Below are 20,034 nucleotides of genomic sequence, written 5' to 3'. Positions count from 1 at the left end.
GGAAAAGCGCAGGTGAATTATGCCCAAAATAGGATCGCCTGTTGCATTTAGTAAGTTAATCAAAATTGGATATTTCACTGCTAATCGTGCTATACAACAGCTATCATGCCATTTATAACCTTTAGCCGTAATAAGCACGTCTGTTACCACGCGATGTCATTTATTTGAGATTACGAACAAAATGTAAACGAAACATTGGCACACGAATGCCTCTCAAGTCTGATCTCATTCAACTAGGACATAGACGTGATACTTGTACGACCATTGTGCTAGTTCTGTAACTGTAGCGTCGCTACTCAAATCTCCATTTACGCCCGCAATACTACTGCGTTTTAAATTTGCCCTCATCTGTGTATGGCAGGGTATTTTCGGCACAACCAATGCTACGATTACACAATAAATAATTAGAATTGTGATGCAAAGTGTAATTAATAATGAAAGAGGACAATTAAGAACCAATTTTATGCCGCCAATTTATATAACGAGAAGGTTTTCCTGTAAGACGTCATTGGGGGTTCTCCTACTAACGGTTTGTGCAGACTGAAGCTCGCTGTGGCGTTGCTGCTGTCTGTCCACCACAGACCGCAGCGCGTCCCGTTAAGCGGGCGTAGTGTTGTCGACTAGCCAGGTGCTAAATCAGCTAACTTTAAGGGAATCGGCATTCATCGCTGAAGGAGGATGGCGTTAAAATGATTTCCCAAACGGCCTCAATCGGACGTAACGTCTTGCTGTTTGGGGTTGTCTTTAATTGGCTAGCTTTTAGCTAACGCAGACGGCATCTCCGGGGAGTCATCAATGATCAACGTGCATACTGCCAATATACAGAGCTAATTTCTGCAAACATTCCCACGCTTTAGGATGTCCAAACGCATGAGGAACACGGAGGTGTGTGCAGACTGTTGCGTCCCAGGTAAGTGAGTATTAGACACGTTTCACCGCGTTACCTCGCATCCGTTCTTGATACTCTGGAACGACGTTTGGTTTTTTGACACTTGGTCCACTAGTTTCACACCCCGTCCTTCTGATTTTAATCGGATTATTAGTGCTGCTGGGCCCACCCACGCTACTGTCTGCTTTACTGTTAAATGCAATGTGTGACATGTTTAGTGTTGTTGACATCTATCCGGGCTCCCAGGGGAAGATGCCATTTCACCTCAAGCGCTCAGTTCTTAATATTAATTTTATCCTTGGAACATTAGGACTCGCATGTGTGTATTCATTTATTGAATGAATGCATGTTGTCAGCCTCCGTCCTGTTTTGTTTGCACGCTAAACAGGAGATCCCATCCTATGATCCTAAAGTGACTCAATCAATGGATTGACACAACTTAATCTGAACATCAGATTTGAGAATTTTCCATAATTCGTTGTGAAAAGAAATTTAACAAAGTATTAACAATAAAAGCTCTACTGTATCACAAACTCTGAGTAATCCGACTAGTACTTTCATTCAGTGTGAAATCCCCTTTCTGTAGTTGTGACGTGATGTTTTTCTGCAAGCACAGGAAGCCCAACAGGATGCTGACTGAATTGACCGAGTGTTTTCAATTCGGAAGTCTTTTTCTGAGGGGGGATATCCTGTAAACACTATACATTAAAACACAGACAAAAGCACAATTGATCAAAAGAGAAAATCCATTTAATTCATCAAGCTTTAAACCCCTTTCTGCCGCTCATCCTGTCACTCTGACACATTAAGGTCTCTAAAGCAGCTGGTCTCCCTTGCCACTCCCTTGCAACTGTGACCAGTTGTTGGCTGTGAATATTTTTAGATTTTCAAGATCTGCTATTAAATTTAGCAGCACTTGTTTGACGAAAGCGTAAAGGAGGCCCACCAGCGTAGAGGTCTCGAAGGACAGTAGTTTTGGTGAGACTGTTCAAACTCCAACCAGGCGCCTTGAATGTGACTAGTAACCCCCTGCAGCTGTTCCCACTTCAGCTGCTGTCCTACCGCAGCATCAGCCAATCACGTCTTACGATTTATTGGCTCTAGTGGAGGAGGGCAGTATAAATTTTTAGTTTTTATTGTGAAACACACACCTAGAATTGGAGGCCTTGTGATGTGCAGTTCAGAGTCTTTTTTGACTCTAAAGTCTCCATTTAAAATCTAACATCCACTGTCAATGTCAATCAATCGATTGATGACTTGGATTGTATGAGAATCCATAATGTGATCTTTATGTTTTATGTAGGAATATGTATGAAACTTTGGATCTGGATGAAAATGAATCTTTTTATCTTACGTCATTTGTGACCGGGTTTAGTCTGCCAAGATAAATCATTGGAATGTAGCGGGCAATGTATACAATCATTATTTATTCATTTCCAATATCTTTGTTCATCCCTCTATGCCAGCCACCTATTGTGACAGAACAATTGCTCTTGCATTGTAGATGGTGCAACAAAACCTGGTATAAACCGGTTGCCACTTATGTAACAGAAAAAGTAATGGATTTGTATGTAATTAAACAGGCCGATATTTCAGAATGATTAAGTCAGTTTATGTGTAAATTGAGATAAGATTATATTTAATTATTGATAGCTTTTTGCGCCATTTTTGTTAGGTGGTGTCCTGAGAGATTTTTCGATTGTAAAATGGGTGTCTACGCTCCAAGGTTGGGCAACACTGCCAAAGATTGTAGCTGTTCACTTATTTATTCATGTTTGGAGGTGATTAATATTGTTGCTGTACAGCATTAGTTGTTATATTTAAAATGAGGTTATGTTGTAGCTGTTAGCTTGGCAAGTACAGCATGTGATTTGCTTTAGAATTGTAAAGAAAAACAAAGCAGCCTTTTGTACTTGTTTGTAATGGATGTCTTATTTTTACATCGCAACAGTGAACAGCAAGTAAGTGTTCTGTTCCCTTCCTCACAGAACCCCGCTGGGCCTCAGTGAACAGGGGGGTGTTGATTTGTGATGAGTGCTGCAGTGTTCATCGAAGTCTGGGCAGACACAGCTCACAAGTCCGTCACCTGACGCACACGTCATGGCCTCCTACGCAGCTACAAGTAACGCACACTCTTATTTTGTTTCCTCTTGTTTTGTATTTGAGTCACATAATATGATAGTACCCATTGAGATGATGTCTTAGCTCATTTATGAACGATTACAATTCCATTGTTGCACATTTATACACGACCTGTCTAAAGCTTGGGCAGTTTCTCTTTCAATAGCATGAGAACGTGTGAACAAACTTTTGACTGGTCCTGTGCAGACAAGTCGATTGATTTTTGGCCTAAATTAGAAAGCGTTAGTGGATTCTTCTGAATCACTGAAAAATGTCCATGTTTTCCATTTTACATAGATGGTTCAGACGTTATACAGCAATGGCGCAAATTCAATTTGGGAGCACTCCCTTCTGGACCCAGCATCTGTGATGAGTGGAAAACGCAAGGCCAACCCCCAAGACAAATTGCAGTGAGTTGTTCTTATTTCAAAACAATTGACATTTTCCTTGCATTACGCTCACTCCTTATTACTTTCTGTGGACTGCTCAATTCCATGTGTTCGTCACAGCCCCAACAAGTCAGAATTCATCAAAGCCAAATATCAAATGCTGGCATTTGTCCACCGCATGCCTTGTCGGGAGGATGACAGCTCAACATCCAAGGATCTGAGTAAGGTGAGGAGAAATACTGCTGCTGCTCACAAGGAAAATACAACATCAGTTCATTGTGAAGAAAGTTATTTTCCTCTTTCTTCTAGCAACTTCATTCAAGTGTTCGCACTGGAAATCTTGAGACGTGTTTGAGGTTGCTCTCTCTGGGAGCTCAAGCAAACTTTTTTCACCCAGTAAGGTTCCCGCCACTTTATATCTAACCTTTCGTAGGTTCCTCATGAATGGCCCCTTGTATGATTCTATCACAATTCACAACGTTGCCAGGGAAACAAAATAAACCTTAAACAAGTCCCCATTTTTAATGAGAAGTCACCTTTTATCCAGATATTAATGGACTTGCAATTCCCATTCTAGCTGAATTTTGGCCTCACACATTCTCTCTCTCTTCAAGGAAAAAGGAAACACTCCCTTGCACGTGGCAGCAAAGGCAGGACAAGTCTCTCAGGCTGAACTGTTAACAGTTTATGGCGCCGATCCTGGAGCCCCTGATAGCAACAGCAAAAGTCCCATCGATTATGCGAGGTTAGTCGTGTTCTTATTACACTCAAGCAAGTGATGTTGGTTCCTGCGGGGTTTCAATTCTTTGTCTTGTTAGGGAGGCCGGCCACCACGACCTGGCGGATAGACTGGTGGAGATTCAGTATGAGCTGACAGATCGGTTGGCGTTCTACCTGTGTGGGAGAAAACCAGGTGTGCGACAATTTCAGTGAATTATTCAAAGTGGGACAAAATGAAGCATGTGCAGTAAAAAGTAGAACAAACCTCGACTGTGAGTTTCCTAGTTTTGAGTTTGAGAAGTAAATTCACATCATTCTTCTTGTTCCCTCAAGACCATAAAAATGGGCAGCACTTCATCGTTCCTCAAATGGCTGACAGGTAAGCTTTTCCACAGAATATTTTCTCACGCAGTGCATTTAACTTGACTCGCAGTGGCAGCAGCCGATAGTTGTCTTTACTTTGAAGTGGCTTGTTGGAACTTGCTGAAACATCCACTGTCTGTGGCAGAAGAAACCGAGTACCTACAAATATGTCTCACTTCACCCTTTTAGCTTTTATTCGAGTCACAGAACTAGCATTTAAATGATGTTTGGTCTTCCTTTATGCATTCTGTTGATGGATTAGGAACATGTAAGTATGATCAAATGGCATGCAGATGAATGTTTGCCTTGAGATTTCAGCAGCAAGTTGATGAAAATATATTTCACTGTAGCAGTTTAGATCTATCTGAACTGGCCAAGGCAGCAAAGAAGAAGCTGCAGTCAGTAAGTGATGGCGCCCTTGACTGTATTTTATTTCCACTTTGTCTCTTTCCTCCATTCAATATCCAATGTTGTTACTCTTTTGCAGCTAAGTAATCATTTATTTGAGGAGCTGGCCATGGATGTGTATGATGAGGTTGACAGGCGAGAGACTGATGCAGGTAAAGATTTGCGCACAGCCCATTTCCACGAGAGTGTAAACCAGTTATGTGTTTTATTTCTTGCCTCTCTTCATTAAATTGTCGTACATAATTAACATGGAATGGGGTTCTGCACTGACTTGTTTTCTGAAATATGTTTCTTTGTACACTGATGTTTACAATAAAACCACAGTGAATTGATTTGAGTTGTCACGCTCTCTTGAAGTGTGGTTAGCAACACAGAATCACAGTGCCCTCGTGACAGAGACAACTGTGGTGCCATTTCTTCCCGTCAATCCAGAGTATTCCTCCACAAGAAACCAGGCAAGTTAGCGTCCTGAAATGCTTGCTTTCCCACTTGGCATACCGACCACATAATAATGAGTTGTTGTTTTTTTTTATTTAGGGACGACAAAAACTTGCTAGATTCAATGCACATGAATTTGCGACTCTTGTGATTGACATACTAAGTGATGCAAAGCGGAGACAACAAGGGAATTCAGCAGCCAGCCCCAAAGGTGAGTAATTAAAGCCTTCTTTGAATTGAACCTCCTCCCATATTATTTTGAGTAGATAAAAATTGTGAATGGGTACCAAAACAATGGTCTGTACTCTGTGTTGCACCATCAGCCACAGAGCTGAATTCCATTTTATTTGTTGACAGAAAATCATCACTTCCATGTAAGGATCAGACAAAAATGTTCTCAAAACAAGTCTGGTCTTCTTATAATTAAAAGCCACACGCCAAAAAGAAAGTATACACAATGGTGGATGTGCTACATTGTTATTTACTGGGTCACATTCCTTTTCTTTCTCGAATACATTGCAGGGTTATACTGTCATGTTGCTATGACGTCACACTATCTACCCAGTTAGTTATTTACAAGCTTTCTCCACCTGGCCTATATGCAAGCCGGATCTGGGCTGGCCATACTGGGATGAGCTTATTTTTATTTTTGTTTGACACAAAACTTTGAGCACAGAAGACGAATTCCAAATTGTGGCTTTGAATTGCAGACAATGTGGATCTCATCCTGAAGAACGTGTCTGGCAGGCCGTGCAGTGACAGCCAGGATAATGACCAGCCCGACTATGATAGCGTCGCGTCTGATGAGGATACAGACCAAGAAATCCCTTCAAGTAAAGGCGATCGGACAAAGGTGACATGCTTCAAATTTCTCACAGTGAAACGGGAACTTTGCTGTCAGATAATCTTGTGCAACCTCCCGAGTCCCAACAATGGATGCGTTTTCTGCTCCCAACAGAGCCTGGACTCTGACCTCTCCGATGGCCCCATCACCATGCAGGAGTACCTTGAGGTGAAAAACGCTCTCTCGGCCTCCGAGGCCAAAATTCAGCATCTCCTGAAAGCCAACAGCAACTTGAGCGATGAGCTGCGACTGATGCAGAAAAAGGTATCCGCCGGGCTCCAACAATACGATCACTAACATCACCGATGGCCTGGACTGAGTCAGGGTGGGGATCGGTGTGGGGGGGCCACAGCGGCCCGGCCTGTGCCTTGTAATTAGGCCGTGCGCGACTACGTGAACAGGAAGGCTGCTGTGACACCCTTCTGCTCCACCCTCCCTCTGTTGTCGGCCAGCATGCTCACTTGTAGTCATCTGACGATGAGGAAATCACTCCAGTTCATTTCACAATTGACTGGTCAATATTGCCAAGTTACTAACAAGAGTGTTTTAAAATGCATGTTTGTTTTAATCAATGACATAGGTGATAGTGACTAACTTGATTTGTATGTGTGTGCCATGCTTCATCACATTATTGTGTGCTCTTAGTCATGTTTTTGAGCTTTTAGTACGCGTGGATTTTTTTTTTATTTTAAATATAGTCACTGTATCATTTTTAATGTAATTCAAGAAACACGGGTCATTTATTTTTGCAGGATTGTTTTGTAAATGAACGACTTGAGCCCAATATTTGACTTAGTCTGTGGGAAAAAATGATTTCATTACTTTTTTTAATGTTTGGACAAAAAAGGGAGATTCAGATTTTGTCCAGTAAATATACAGTATCATCAGTATTATTTTTTTTCCTCACCGGACATTATTGTAGAAATCTCTAAAAGTAATTATTCCGATCTGGCAAACATGATAGTGTTGTGATCCTCACATAATGAGATGAATAGATTTTTTTCCTCCTAGTTTTCAACCTCCATCCATATCCAATCCAGTGTGAATGTAGTGATGCAATACAGTATAATCCATATCACCAATGCCAACAAAACCTCTTTCTTTAGTCAATCTCTAAATCTCCATTGCTGCTAACGCTTGATCTGTAATGGCACCTCTGATTCCACTTCCACCTGTGTCACCTAGCTGCGCAATCAGTCCTTTGCTTGCTTATCACTGGCTTTTTCGATGTAAACCTAAAAAGAAAGATGATCCGCCTGTGACTTTTAGTGGATGAAGGCTTGCTTTGCTGAGAGCACCTCTTAGTGTGTTGCTGACCGTCTCTTCCAGCTGCAATCTCTGCAAAGTGAGAACACCTCTCTTAGGCGGCAGGTCACAGCCAATATCTATCAGATTCCCAGCACGTCAGACTATCCCGATCCCTCCAGTCCTTCAGCCCTGAAACGCCGGCAATCAGCTCGGGCAAGTCGGCCCATGTCTATGTACGAGACCGGCTCGGGCCTGAAGCCTTTTCTCCCTAAAGGGGAAAGTCCTTACCCAGAAGAGGCTATTCCCACCCTGCATCCCTTCCCACCTCATGTAAGTAAGACCTGTTCCCTGCATTCCTTCGCCTTTTCCTCCTCACTCTTCTCATTTTACCTCTCAGTGTCTTCCATTCCCATTTCCTTTCTTTTTATTGTGGGCATCTTTAAAATCACAATCATTCTCTCACACCTCATCTTGTCCGGTTCTGCTAAGGCTGCAAGGCCTTTATCGACATCCATCTGTTGTTTACTGGTGTGCCTCTTGTCTTTTTTTTTTTTTTTTTAGACATTCGGTTATTTGTACTTGCTTGGAGATGGTAATATTGTGATTTAATTTTCAGTCTTGTATTGTCTTTTATGTTGATGAAGCATTAAAACAACCATACAAAGACTGTGTTTTTGTACTGCATGACAAACTCATGAACTCATCTGCTATTCTTCCCGTTTGGTTCAAATGAAGATGCTTTCTCTTCCTGAGGTGATCTCAAAACTTTTAGGCAACGTGTGCTTGGTAACAAGGAAAAGCTCAGTGTGTTCATTTTTTATTGAAACAGCTTGAGGTGTTATCGATTCTCAAAGTAAGTTTCTTTACTTTACCCCTCTAGACACGTCAAGTCCTTTTTAGAGGTTTAATTCGAAAGAATTAATTGATTTTTAGTTTTTACAATTTAATCTTTGTCTCCCTAAAATGTGATTTGGACCACATCTTTAGAAGGAAAAGGGCGCTTTTGTGACCACCTCTTCATCCCTCCCCTCATTTCCGTCCACCCTGTCCTGGTCCAAGGATGAAAGTAATCTAAAGGTTAAGTACATCCTCATGTGGGGCTCACCTTGCGGGACGCAGCAAGTCCACTGGGTGCTTTTATCACCTTCCTTCTGCCTCACTCTTTTATCGATCGCCGCTCCCTGCCTGCCAATCTGCATGAGCCACCTTATCAAACACCTGCCTTCATCAACGTCTCGCTCGCTGTCTGGCTAAAAAAAAAACTGTCAAGGAAACAACATTTCTATATTGAGTATAGAAAACAATGTCACTTGTGACAAAGGTTTCTTTATTTGTAGAAAATGTCCCATTTACTCGCTCAACATTAGGTAAAGCCACACAATGTAATACGATCTCACGTCTTGGCAACACAGAACTGAAAGGTGTGTTTAAAAAACATTGTAACGCTACACCACTGCAAACCTCAACAGCAATGAATCTTATATATAGTATTGTCAATTGATTACAAGTACACTGTAAAAAAAAGTTGGGTGCAGTCAAAATGTCAAGGCAACAAACTTGGATAATATTTTAAGTTGGGCAGGTCAACAAAATACTTTAAGTCTTGCTCATGTGAAAATTGTTTTGCGGAACTAATGGACCCCAACTTAAAGATAAAAGTAAAAATAAGTCAGCAAATTGTTTTGAAGCAAACCGGCTTGTGTTGTGCTAACTAACCTTGTTACCATAAATGTCAATTCAAGAATGTTTTTTGCAAGCCCTTTAGTCGAAACACGGCATTCTGATTATTGCGTTAGTTAAGTAGTAAAATCCATCCGATTTTAACCATGTGAGGGCTCCACCTTTTTCTTACTTCTGTCGACTGAAAATGACATCACAGTTCCTCAGGGATCATAATGAAAACAGGTGAGCCGTGATTGATCTTTAGTGGAGCCCTGCACAACTCATTTTCAGTCTATGAAAGTCACAAAATGGCCGCCGCCTGATTTGACTAAAAACGGGTGGATTTTGCTTAGAAACTCACATCCTACAAATGTGATATAATCAAAATGCCATATTTAGACTAGTGAAGGCGCATAGAACATTTTATTGCAAATATATTTTTGGTGTTGACTTCCTGTTTTACTTACTCTTTTCGCCCCCCCCCCCCCCCCCCCAAAAAAAATAAAAATCTATATATAACTTCCATCAAGACCGAAAAATCTAAGATAAAATACTTTGCAATAAGATCTTATGAAATAAATTAATGCTTAATCATACATTTTGTAGCTTCAGTGCAAAGTAACGGTGCTGCTGTCTCCAACTATGCAAAACCACTTTGCACTGTAAACCAGCATGATCCGTCTCAGTCTGGTAACAAAACGATCATCCAGGAATTTGTGGCTTATGTATAAACATCTGATATCATTTCATATGCTGTCATGAGCCATGGACTGCGTTTATGCTTCGCATGTATTCATACTATGAAGTCAGTGAAAATGTACCAGATACTATCAAGGAGGTTTGCTTGTTAATTTTACTCTCATGTTTTGATGGTTATTTTTTGAAACCATCTGGACTTTCTCCTCTTCGTCATAAACTCTTCACAGTCCACTCTTCACTAGAAGAACAAGCTTTTGTTTCACGGTGCTGTCATCTCGTGATCATTGCTGTCTCTAGACGAGTGTTTCAGTCTTCTTCATCCTGCCAAAGTGTGAACCTAATTGGTTAAAGATGTAGCATTGCCGTTTTCCCCTGCAATAATGTTTTTTTTAATGGTTTTCCATTGGTGTCAGCGATTTGCAATTACTTTATGCAGACTAAAAAAAAGTAACTGTACTAACAATCAGTGAAATGGCTTTAACAGTGTACACTCTTGCTTCACAGCTTTATTAGCCAGTTTCAGACTTCTTCTGCAAAAGCTTTACTTGTTTTATGACTGTTGTGATTTGAGCTCACGCTTGCTGGCAACAATATAAACAGTAAATTACAGTTGGTTTTTATCCCGTAGTGGGGTGAGTGTGTTGCAGCCCTCACCTTGTGTTTTCACCACAGATGTTTCTGGTTTATATTCCCAATGACGTGCGCCATCAATCGCTTCCTCCGCAGGCCTCCAAGTTAGAGAAGCAGAGCAGCATGCCTGAAAGCGACTATGACAATACATTCAACGACTCCGAGGTGGACGATTCTGGGTAAGAACTGTGAGATAATCAAACTGTTTTGTTTACACGAAATAAAAAGTTTGCTGCAAGCTGTAAAGTTGTGTCCCCGTCGCAGTTTGTGCAAGAGAGGGAGGCTGAGGAGCAGTGGCCGACTGGGCGAGGGCAGCTCCATCCCTGAGCTGGATGACGCGGAGGTGGGGTCGGACCCGACACTTCCCAGCACAGAGGACGTCATCCGCAAAACCGAACAGATCACCAAGAACATCCAGGAGCTTCTGCGAGCAGCTCAGGATAACAAACATGAGAGGTCAGAAAGATCTGACAGGTTTATGAAATGTCCACTGTTTAATTTCAAACCTCTTGCACCTCTCGTTTCTCTGTCGCGTTCCGTTTGTTGACCTGTCTGGCATCTTCACTCCTCTCCTCGCGCTCGCTGTCCTCGGGCCTCATGCCTGTCAGCAGACCGTGTGAGCGTGAAGGCGTGCGCCGCCTCAGGCACAGTCTGGGATGTTTCAGCACTCTGGTGCCTTGGGCTGAGAAGCCCCCCGCCCCTCTTCAGCCACTCAGCCTGCGATCCCCCGACCCTTCCTCCTGGTACTCTGGCCTCTGTCCCTGCCTCCCAGGCACAGTTTGATCTTCCTCTGTCTCCACCCTTTTCTCCACTCTCTTACCCACTAATGAATCATTTGACACAAACAATATTTCTTTCCAGCTTTCACTACATGGGTCTGATTTATTTATGGTTAGGTTTGCATCAGCATGAGTTTGCCCGTTTGTCCATCTATTTGTTTGTATGATTATCCTTGACATAACATCTCAGTCTTTTCAAAAACCCTTTCAAATTTATAGGTCAAATTTAAGCCAAGTCTGATAATAATATAATTTTCCCAAAATAAAGGTACCCCGAAGGTAGTCAGGCTGTAGGCTGACGTCCTGCCAGCAACTGGTTAGTTTGTCTTATTCCTGTGGGATTTGAATCGTGATGCTCTGGTCCCAAAGGCGAAGAAATCCTTGTTGGAGCTGCTGTTTGCCCAGTTAGCTGAAAGATTTAGCATGGAAAAGCTATTTATTATTTTACACAAAGATGCTTATGCAGGTGCATCTCAATAAGAATATCGCAGAAAATGTGGATTCAAAAAGGGAAACTCGTACGTACGGATTAAATGGAGGAAAATACTTCATAACTGCTGATTTTACAGTCATTTTTTATTATTTCCAATGGAAATTTTTTTTTTTCCCAGAGTCTTTATTAGCTGTAATCTCAATCATGTTCAAAACGGTAAAAAAAAAAATCAAATCATGAAATACTGAATCAATTAACTATTGATTTTTCCACATTATTCTAATTTGTTGAGACGCACCTGTTAGACAGTTCGATTGAGTTTATGTAGGTCTCGTATACAGGATTGTTGTTTCTCTTAACTCTCTGGAACTCTCTAATGAGCGATGTTATCCAGCGTTTTGTTTTTGTTTGTAGCGGAATGTGTTGGAAACAAGACTTTAACATAACTTTAAAATGTGTGCTGTATTGCTTGAAATGTCGAGCATGGATTTATTGTAATAGGACTTCTGACTGCATTGTGTGTTGTGAATTTACACTACTGTTGTTAAAATGAATCAATCTTCGTAATTCTTTGTTTTGATTTCCCACAGCTTCATACCTTGCTCAGAAAGAATACATGTGGCTGTAACAGAAATGGCTGCGCTCTTCCCAAAGGTCAGAAAACTGTTAAACTGGGGGCAAACCAGAGTCAGTTCAAGAGTGGGAATGCATGATATCTAACGATGAACATGAAATGACATCTGCAGCCTTATACACGTTTTCCACTTCCAAATTTCACTTCTCTCCGCAGAGGCCACGCTCGGAGACTGTGAGAAGCTCTTTGCGCTTGTTGACTTCCAGTGCATGCAGACTTCAGAGCGAATGCAGGAAGGCGGTGCCTCCAGAAGGCTGCCCAGGACCGGACATGCAGCTTGTCACCCAGCAGGTCATCCAATGTGCTTATGATATTGCCAAGGCAGCCAAGCAGCTTGTCACCATCACCACTAAGGAGAACACCAACTGACAGCACTGAAGCACCACATGCATCTCAGTCCTTAGTTTTTTTTATTCTTGTTTTGTTTTCACCTTTGGGATATATGCATGACTTCATTTTTTTAAATTATTATTTTTGGACAATTTGGTACAGATGGACTCTTGACCAAATCCCAGCTTTACAATTGCCTGTAATAGCACAATTTAACTCAAGGTAGGTTAAAACATGTACCTTATCTCCTCTTCTAAAATCTAGTAGGATGAAGCACAGTACTAGTAAATCCATCCAGTACCACATGATACTGTCAGCTTCCCCTCATCAAGGGGCATATTCTCGCATGTGCTTCAATTAGAAAAGGCATTGCTGCACACTTTTTGGCTGTGCAGATTCTCCCATTGACCAATACATAAAGAGGCTGAGAAAATAATTGATATATTTTAGAATATGAAAAAATCAAATCTTATAATACTGCAGGATCTTAACTGGGGCTACATGGATATGTGATGGGGCTATAGCCCCACGTAACGGCTGTGTACCGCCATCCCTTCAACGATAAGTCTAACTTATCCACGACGCAAGTTTATTTCACATTTGGTTTGTAACATTTTCTAAATGGATCCCTACGGAATTCACGTCTCATGAAAACTCCACGATGCATAAATCAGACCGACTCTCAGACTTCACCAAATAACGCCTCTTTGGTGGTTCCGCATTGGCGGGTGTGTCAGAAGTCTGGATGGGAGAATCTTCTCATCCTTAGTGTGCATGTCGGCAGGCAGCGTGAATGAGAGAATATGCCAATTGCGCAATGTTGGGATCGTGTTGTAAAGATGAATACCTTTTTGTTGCTTCCTTTCAATTCTAATTTACAGATACTTGTGCAGCTTTGCAATACAATTTGTGGAATAGAAAAGCTCATTTCTTTGATTTGCCCTCCTGTGTAGCCAGTCAGCAGTGCACTTGCGGCAGCGCATTCGCTAAGTTGGGGAATGCATTCAACGCTTGTGTGAGCCACCATTAACTAGATGAAAAGAAAATGTGTTTTCGCTGCACTATGATGCAGTCTGTGTGCCAATACAATGTTGGCATTGTTACAAACGAGAGCTAAAACCAATGTGTGAGTCCGTGTTTTGTGTTGTGCAACATTATCAATGTCTTGTTTCCTGATTGTTCAGCACAACTTAATGTTACTGAATGGCGTTATTGCAGGGATGTACTGTACTGTATATGATGCAGCTGTTTGAGTTGCAATTTGGAAAAAATAATTTTCTAAATAAACTTAATTTATTTAAAATGACATCGGAAAGAATGTTTCTGTTAATTGACGACATTGAATTTATGCAACTATTTATTAAAATGATTATACAAATTGAATGTACAAAATATACTCTTGAACACTTGGACGTGACAAAGATGGCATACAGGCCTTTTCATAAGGCACTGACTGTGATTAAAATAAAGAAAACAATTGTTTTGATGTTGCTCATGTCCACGCTACTCTAGGCTTATTAAACACCTGGAATGGAAAAAAAAAAAAAAGGATTACTGGGGCTTTACATTTGCCAGTTGAACGCGCTTGTTCACTGAATTGTGATCTTACCTTTGGCGGGTATGCGTTGTTGATAGCCCTCTGCTGTAGCGCCTCCTCCAGGATGAGTTGAGCATCCATCTCTTTCGGTGGTTCCTCTATCCTGCACTGCCCCTCCCACTTCTCTTTGAGCTGCTGCTCCTCCTGCAGGACGCACATGCAAACTGCATTACATCGCGAAGTAATGTTAAAGTTTCTTCATTCAATTGCCTCAACAGTCAAAACAATTCTAATGCAGTGATCCAAAACCCGAGCACCAATCTCTTGCACCTGTTCTTTTCTGCACCGCTGCGCTTCTTCCCTCTCCTGGCATCTGAGCTCTTTCTCCAGCCCCTGGATCAATTCCTCCCGTTTCTTCAGGGACTCTAATTGCGCCTCGCGATTTTTCCGTATTTTCAACTCCAGCTGCTGCCGTCTTCCTACAAGCACCTTTTACAAGGCAAATACAAGCATGCTTAATTCCCCTTTTATTACTTGTTTAATGTTTTGCAATGGCTGTGAGATAATAAGATATCAAATGTGCTTATTAAGAAGAAAGTGCACCTCATGCATGAGAAGTTCTCTGGCTTTTCTCTCCCGTTCCCATGTTGCTTCTCGTTTCTCCCATATATGTTGCGCTTCGTCTCTGAATTGGAAGGTTGACGGATAGAAAACGTATCGTGATTATCAGTTCTTTTTTTTTTAAGAATATTGGGGTTTAAAAATACATATGACAACATAGTCATTACACATTCAAACAGCACTAGAAAATGGGCAACCCATTATATAGAGCAGTAAATAGTGGCTAGGGAGTGATACTGAACACAAGCAAAGTTTCTTTTGGAGAGCGGACTGAAAGCTGTTGCTCACCTGTGTAGGAAGTCCAACTCGGCTAGCCGCTCTCTCTCCAACTGAAGCTGCTCTTCAATCACACGATTCATCCAGGTAGCATCAGCGAAGACCCTTTCTCTTCGTCCCCCCTCCTTCTTAACCTTCTCTTGCTCTCCTTTCAGCAAGGCTGCCAGGATTTTACGGTCAGACTCCTGCAGGGTACGAAGCCATACATACACACAGCAACGCTTTAAGTACATCGTCATGATTGAATCGTACTTTTTTTTTTTTTTTCAACACTACATCAGGGATGGGCAACATAAATGCCATTTTTCATCAGTGCTACTGGGGATACCACAGAGGACCACACACATCATAACCAGATGTACAAGTATGACAAAAATGCAATTTTAAAGATGGACAAAATATGTGCGACATTTCATAATGAACGTCTAAAAAGATCCACTATTCAGGAACAAAGGGTTTGAGGTAAACAACAAAATAGCCACATACTGTGATTTGTCATTCCTAATCTACCCAAAATTATTTGGCATACTCATGTTGCAGTATAAGACCAATTCCATGCCGATTGTCGGCCTTCACGAGCTAGCACGGTCCCCATTCCCTGCCAATATTGCAAATCCGTGTATCATTGACGGCCACTGAAAAAAAACAAAAGAAAGTTCAACCAAAAATGCTGATAAACCTCCAATATACATTTTCTCCCCCCACCAAAAACAAACCCAATTTTTATGTATTTATTTTTTTGTGTAATGCAAATCATTATTTCCCCTGGTAACTATTTGCAGAATTCTCTATTGGTGGTTGGGCTTGGTGCCTATACACCATGAATAGCCGAATACATTTTTTGTCTCGGCTTGTCAACCATTGTGCGCAAGTTCCTACAGTCATCTTAACATCTATGAGAGACATTCTTATTATTTCTTTTTGGGAGCAGTTCAACAAAAATCGAAATGAATTGATTGCTTGATGAAATGTCAATTAATAGCTTTACTATGGCTTCAGGAATACAACTTAGTAAGCAACAATTGAAAGACTCACCAGCTCTTCCTGCACCTGCTGGGCTCGCCTCCGAAGCTGAGCTCTGTATTGTCGGACCAGGAAATGCCTAATTGGAGAAATATTCAAATATCTTAGTCTTCCACCAGCCGGAATGTCTCTGCACCAAAAGCGTTTTCCTTACCGCATTTCAACCTTTTTGCGCCTATCCTCACATTTTCTCCTCTCTACTTCCATCTTGTCTAGCTCCCACAGCTTGACTTGCAAAGTTTCTTCTTCCTTCTTTAGATGAGTTCCCTTAGCCAGAAAAAAAACTTTAATTGTACCATTTTTTTCCCTCAACATCTTCTTTTGTAGACTTCTGAGTACCTCTTGTTCCATCAACTTCAATTCTTCCATTTTTTGACGAAGTTGTGCTCGCTCACTCTCTTCAAGATTTCCATTTTCCTCTGCCTGTTTGATCTTCTCAAGGTCTTCTCTTCGGGTCCTTTCACATTCGCTTTGAAAGCGACACATCTCCTGCGCCTCCACTTCTTGCTGCATGTTTGAAGAAATTATAAGTTCAACTACAAACCATGTTTGGAGCATGGATGTGAGAATATATTAAATATGAAAACTGAGCTTACAAATGACAAAAAAGAAAAGTGATGTTAAGACTGTCTTGCTGGATTTCCTACCTGTTTCTTTTCAGATATTGGTACTTGCAAGGGGTTGAAAACCTGATGTTGCTGTGAGGCTGTCTCAGCCTGTGAACAAATTACATGCAAAAAGGAATTTGAGACCCTCTCCACAAGGAATTAGGTTCGCCGTGTTGCCATCCGACATCCGAACGGAGTGTTTGCAAATAACTTTGCTTTACTCCTTGTACGCCACGCTGTGGATGTGGAGTTTCTTTTCTGGACATGCTATGCTCCGTAGTGACTTTCCGCTATGGCTTCCCGTTACATCAAAGAAACAGGGAGGAGGGAATGTCACACACGGTGCACTGTGTGACAGGTTGGTCGGGTACGCATCAGCGGCTCTGAGCCACATAGAGCTAAACTGTGTGGAATGTGGCCCGTAGACGATCTCACGATCTTTCGGTTAAATGAGATCATCAACTCATTAAACCCCTTAACAATCTAATATCGTCAGATGGCCCACCCCTATGAAAAAGCGAGCAATATCACAACGCTTGCCTCCCTGCCGTGACGTAGATGCTGAAACCGAAAAAATTTTAAAATAAATAACAAGTTGAGCTCCAAAACTATGGTAAATTTGTGGTAAATTTCATCACCAAAAAAAAAATTAAATCACGACAGAATATTTTCGGGCAAGGGCAGTACAGATGTCATTTTTACATGCGCACCTATTATATAAGTGCTAATGTTAACATCAGTGAAGTGTCCCTTTAAATTACCCATATTAGTAAAGAAAAACAAAATCTTTGGTATAAAGGTTAAATCAAAACAAAATTAAAAAACAATAATCGTGTTTATTTTAGTTTTCTTTAGCACAGTGCATTTTCCTAATTTACTCCTCTGATTTCACTACTTTCTACATTTAAAAAAATGCTTAATGTATTTCTTTTTGTATTTATAGATAGTTTCATAGTATTAATGCAACTCTGCATAGTGTATATTTTAGGTTTAATTTTAAAATGCACTAAACAATTTAAGCCAAAACCTTTAAGGCCACAATATTGCTTTCAAGTTAAGCTGCACCATCATTTAAGAACATCTCAGAAAGGTTCGTACAAGATGTGAAGTTGAATAAAAGTTGAATGTATCATCGTTAATTTTGAAATACATAGAGAATTAAGCTGTAAACTAATTATGGTTATGTAATAACAGCTGCTTGCTGGTGCGACATGCCACAATTTACACATCCGATTAGCCGACTAATTGCGACTGTTGATTAGTCGACTACCAAAATAATTGTTTGGGAAAGCCCTAGCGTGTTTGTCATTTACAAAAGAGAGATAGCATTGATTATCATAGCAAGAGGCACAAACATTGTCCTATTTGTTATGCTTCCACAGCCAATAAATTAGTTGTTTTTTTTTTTTTCAAAAATCAAATTGGCTACCTGTTGCAATTCAGGGTTGCTTCTCTTACGGTGTTCCTTCAGAAGCTCCTGTGCAAGCTAGAAGTACAAGACAATAACAATAAATATAACATATAATATATAATAAGTATAAAACACAGGCGGAAAGGAAATATGACAATAATAATTGCTTTAACTACCTTTTTTCTCCTCTCATCTCTTATCGAATGCTGACCATCTGCTTTTGTCAGCATTGTACCCCTGTGAGGTTGCACAAGATTCATCTCCTTGTCCAGTTGCTTTTGCTCCTCTTCAAGCATGTCCTTGAGTCGCATCCTGCGCTGTTCCAGGGTGTTGGTTTTGTCATCCTCCAGCTTCTGTTGACAATATGCTGCCATGCTGGAAAAGCACAGCCATACGGTAAGTTGTTTGCCTCAGGCTTCCATGTTTGCAAAAATAAGGACCCATATAATATACACATTTATATAGTGTGAGAGCATGTCATCAATCCATTCATATTTTCATACCGCTTATCATCAGCTAATTTAGGGCAAGAGTCGAGGGACAATCTCAGTCTGGCAATTAGCTCATATTGATGTACTTTGAGTACTGAGAGTTCCGAGTTCGTAAACGCAACACTCTGTGTATGCGTTTGGCCATAGGTTTAAAATGTATTGACTCTAATTGTGTTGACTTGTTTCCTACACTCTGGTCTCTACTTTATAGAAGCAGGTAAGCTGGTCGCTGTTAACATTCACCGAGAAGAGCGGAAGAGGAGAGTGCAGCAGAAAGGCCAGCGGGACTCACTGGTTGTCAATAAAGAAAGCTGGATTTGCCATTTGGTTCAAGCGTGTGTATGGCGGGATGAAGGCTGCCACAAAAGATTAGACTGATCAACCTCAAACCGACCATGGCAAGAAAGATGCTGAATATAATGACTTTTATTTTGACAATAACATGTCACAGACGTATTTTCAGACACCAGCGTACTGTTTAAAATTGCCGGTGGGGTACAAGGGGGTGCATCATAAGACTCCTTCATATAGATGTCAATCAATCAATGCAAGTAATGACATTTGTTGTGAGCTGTCCACCTCTGCTCGAAGGAGTGCCGAGAGGTCCACTCGGAATAGAAATGGTTGCGGACACTCTGGTCCCTGAAGTACTTAGCATTGAGGGCCAACTGCTCCCGCCTCCGACATTGTTGCTCCCTCTTCCAGGCCAACTGGATGCCAAGCGCCCGTTGCCGATAGGGCACATATGTGGAAAGGGTCGGCAGAGCCATGGACCTGTAAAGACACATTGATGAAACGACAAATGCACAGCCCAGTTTCCTCGCTCCATCTACGTGACGAAGTTGTCGTTTTGCTTGCAAACGCATCCAACAGATAACCGTTAGCTTATAAAATAATTTACAAAACACACTGAAAATATATTACTTTAATCATTTGGCTCTAATAGGTCGGATGTATTCTCTTACGAGTTAACTTTAACCATAATTTAGTATTAAAACGCAAGAACATTCAAAAAGTGCATTAACCGGAGGCATCCGTGGTTACCGCCGTCAAATTGTAGTTCCACTTCCTGGTTACTTGCTACTCACTCTACTACGGAAAGTCGGAGAGATCAAAGGATGTAATAGATCTTTCACAATAAAGAAAGTGTGTATTTTCTTTTTGCGGGTGTGTGTGGGTGTGTGTGTGTCCGTGTGCCTTTTTTATACCGGATGTTCAGAATCATACGCAGTACAAAAGCAACATTTAGTCATGTTTTTGTCAATTACCCAATTAATATACTAGTATATCAGCCATCGCTCCATTATCCTATTACAGTGGGCCTCACTGCCTCTTACTTTCTGTTAAGACCCCGTGGAAAATATTATTTTTTAATTTCCTTGAAGAAAAACTGTATTTCGACGCCCCCAAATGTTTGCAGTGATATCAATGGTATAATTTGTGTATAAAATTTGTTAAAAGTTTACCTCGACGTAAAATG

At 41.1% G+C, this 20,034-nt stretch overlaps 2 protein-coding genes across 7 annotated transcripts; one reads left to right on the top strand and one right to left on the bottom strand.

Annotated features, from left to right (window-relative positions):
- The first annotated feature begins 145 nt into the window (after positions 1-145).
- Positions 146-13,893, top strand: git2a (G protein-coupled receptor kinase interacting ArfGAP 2a). Of its 6 annotated transcripts, XM_088297390.1 has the most exons (21): positions 146-910; positions 2,878-3,011; positions 3,308-3,420; positions 3,520-3,625; positions 3,709-3,795; positions 4,014-4,144; positions 4,218-4,312; positions 4,453-4,498; positions 4,833-4,884; positions 4,970-5,042; positions 5,248-5,345; positions 5,428-5,539; positions 6,039-6,181; positions 6,287-6,436; positions 7,502-7,750; positions 8,408-8,497; positions 10,508-10,590; positions 10,676-10,867; positions 11,020-11,154; positions 12,214-12,277; positions 12,414-13,893. In XM_088297390.1, exons 1-21 carry the CDS (start codon positions 859-861, stop codon positions 12,624-12,626), a joined length of 2,418 nt encoding a protein of 805 aa, XP_088153516.1. In that variant the 5' UTR covers positions 146-858; the 3' UTR covers positions 12,627-13,893. The 6 variants fall into 6 exon arrangements, with proteins under 6 accessions (XP_088153516.1, XP_088153512.1, XP_088153510.1 ...); XM_088297386.1 differs by lacking the exon at positions 11,020-11,154 and having other exon boundaries at positions 151-910; positions 4,836-4,884; XM_088297384.1 differs by lacking the exon at positions 11,020-11,154 and having other exon boundaries at positions 152-910.
- A 33-nt stretch (positions 13,894-13,926) lies between these two features.
- Positions 13,927-19,713, bottom strand: tchp (trichoplein, keratin filament binding). The gene is made up of 13 exons (XM_088297392.1): positions 19,580-19,713; positions 19,134-19,328; positions 18,240-18,438; positions 18,082-18,138; positions 16,692-16,760; positions 16,384-16,551; positions 16,199-16,311; positions 16,057-16,123; positions 15,034-15,206; positions 14,728-14,809; positions 14,455-14,613; positions 14,197-14,328; positions 13,927-14,112 (listed from the first exon to the last, which is right to left on the bottom strand). Exons 2-13 carry the CDS (start codon positions 19,322-19,324, stop codon positions 14,080-14,082), a joined length of 1,443 nt encoding a protein of 480 aa, XP_088153518.1. The 5' UTR covers positions 19,325-19,328; positions 19,580-19,713; the 3' UTR covers positions 13,927-14,079.
- Between the last annotated feature and the right edge of the window lie 321 nt (positions 19,714-20,034).

This window comes from Idiotropiscis lumnitzeri, chromosome 1, assembly GCF_059441095.1.
Source record: "Idiotropiscis lumnitzeri isolate Australia: NSW breed Sydney's pygmy pipehorse chromosome 1, RoL_Ilum_1.0, whole genome shotgun sequence".
Taxonomy (NCBI): Eukaryota; Metazoa; Chordata; class Actinopteri; order Syngnathiformes; family Syngnathidae; genus Idiotropiscis; species Idiotropiscis lumnitzeri.
This window is presented reverse-complemented; position numbering and strand designations above follow the sequence as displayed.